Below are 2236 nucleotides of genomic sequence, written 5' to 3'. Positions count from 1 at the left end.
TTAAATCAAATAAATGTATTGGTAAATTATATGAATTATTCATTGAACTGCATCCATCTATTCTACCAACAGCCTTGGTGTCATGAAATGTTGAGTCAAACCTCTTATGAAGTTGGTTTTGTAGCATAAACTGGGAATTTTATATTTTTTACTGATATTATGATTGTCTGTCTGTCACTTTCATGTCTGAAAGGTAGTACAAACGCTGTCAGTTGCACTTTTAAGTTACATTTTTTTACGTGTAATTTAAAGTGTGCACTCGTCTAATGTGAATTAATGTTTTSTTGTCAATGTTTAGCTACCCGGTCTATTGAAATTAGATAATTGAACAAAAAAATATATATATTTTTTGAGAATAAAGGAAGTGCCAGAACTAAAAGACTAACTTTTGTCCGTTTCTCTTTATAACTACAGGCCGACTCAGGTCAAGTCTGAGGCCGGTAAAATCAACAGTGAGGACAAACCCAGCCTGCCTCTCTCCTTCCACACTGACTCCAAACCTACAGTCACTGGGTCCTGATTGTGACAGTGGAGCCCAGTTTACACTGCAGGATCCAGAGATGGCATCAGTGAAGCTGGAGGACTGCAGTCAAACACTGGAGCTGAATGTCAACATTAAAGATGAAGAAGAAGAGGAGAAGATTGGGACATCTGTTTCTCATGGTAAGCACAGATTCTATCTAGATAAGTTATCTGACTCACACACCCCTGAAGAACTCCAGACTGTTGTTGGTTTCAACTTCATACTGTGCGTTGAAAGTTGCTGTAGAACTGTTTCAATGAGAAGGTAGATGTTATTTCATGCTACTGAGACGTGCATGGTTTGACACCAGTATTGTCAGCATGTGTTTTATTCACTGGGCTATCTGGAGTTATCAGAGTGTAGACTGAAGAAGTGAAGTAGACAAACTGCCAGTGTTCTGAAGTTCTATGAAATGAGTCTGTAGTTGCTACGGTTGCTGTCAATTCCACTTGAATTTCAGTCAATTCAGGAAATAGACTCATTCTAATTTCAATTCTCTACAATGCTTTTCGATCAGGAGAAGTTGGAGTAACACTTTACTGTAGGTGTCCTTAGTCATGTGTTAATAAAGCCTTTTATAACACCTATATAACAACAGTAATGAGTAACGGCATAAAATCTAATGAAACTAGTTTATAATGGGTGTTTATAGAMGACTGTTTATCCTGTTGTCATATGCGCTAATGTCTACTGTTATAACAACTGCTATTACACAGTCTGCATGACAACTTATGTCCTATTCTATTACATGCTACATAAGTGTCTGCATACCAGATGTTATAACGGGGTGTTATATCATTTACCAATCTCTTTGTCACATTATAAAACGGGTTGTTTGGATGCTGATTGGTTGATAGCAAGGAGTTATCACCAATATTCATGCATAATGCCTGTTAGCACTTCCATTAGATTTATCACATCCGCTATCCCACTGCCCGGCCAGTCAATTTATAACCCTAATCTGCCTTGGAAAAAAGCATCTCTAGACAATATTTCCCCATGCTACTAGACTATCCGACCTGTGCAACATGTTGTATCTCCACTGTGCCATGCATATGAACGTGACGAGTGACTCTATCCTCTATCATATGATGCATTAACCCATTAACTGTATCCAAGATGGCGTAGCAGTCAGACGTCTTTGTCTCGTCCCATGTATATATCTTTTTATATCTTTTTCTTCGCATTCTTTTTTAATATTTTTCGTAAACCTCAACTTCATAATACTCTACTGCAACCCGCCTCACCCAATGTGGTGTGGATCTGTTTTTTTCCTAAAGTATTTCTATTTACCTCCGAACTGGAATACCTCAACTGAAGCTAGCTAGCTAACTAGCTACCAGCTATCAGTCAGCTAACCACTGCTAGAGGTCATCAGCTAACCTTTAGCTTGGAAAGCTCTCGCCAGTTCGTACAACGCGTTTCAAACCAGAAGCATACCGGACCTATTTTTCTCTCCATATCCCCGGATTCCTACAGCAAACTCTGAACCTTTTCATCTGGACCATCGCAGCTAGCTAACTGCAAACCGGGTTGACTACTCCTGGCTAACGTTTCCGTCCCGGCGCAAGCACCAACTAGCCTGGAGCTAGCCCATGCTAGACCCATCTTCCGGCTAGGGCTCCTGGGCTACTCCTGAAGCCCACTCCTCGGCTACAATATCCGGACCCCTTCTACTGTCGGTACGGGGCATGGAACCCCGCCGAGCCTTCA

General features: G+C 40.7%; 1 protein-coding gene across 5 annotated transcripts in view; it reads left to right on the top strand.

Moving 5' to 3' along the window:
• Nucleotides 1-2236, top strand: part of LOC111966030 (zinc finger protein ZFP2-like) — a 99347-nt gene that overhangs the window by 87816 nt on the left and 9295 nt on the right. For 2 of the 5 annotated variants that reach the window (XM_070444305.1, XM_070444310.1), the window contains exon 5: nt 415-663. The exons of the other annotated variants lie outside the window; for them this stretch is intronic. In XM_070444305.1, coding sequence (XP_070300406.1) covers nt 415-663 — 249 coding nt within the window. The remainder of the gene's footprint in view (nt 1-414; nt 664-2236) is intronic. 5 annotated transcript variants of the gene reach the window in all.

Source organism: Salvelinus sp. IW2-2015, linkage group LG6.2 (genome assembly GCF_002910315.2).
Source record: "Salvelinus sp. IW2-2015 linkage group LG6.2, ASM291031v2, whole genome shotgun sequence".
Lineage (NCBI taxonomy): Eukaryota > Metazoa > Chordata > Actinopteri > Salmoniformes > Salmonidae > Salvelinus > Salvelinus sp. IW2-2015.
Note: the sequence above shows the minus strand (reverse complement) of the source record. Positions and strands in the feature narration are given on the sequence as shown.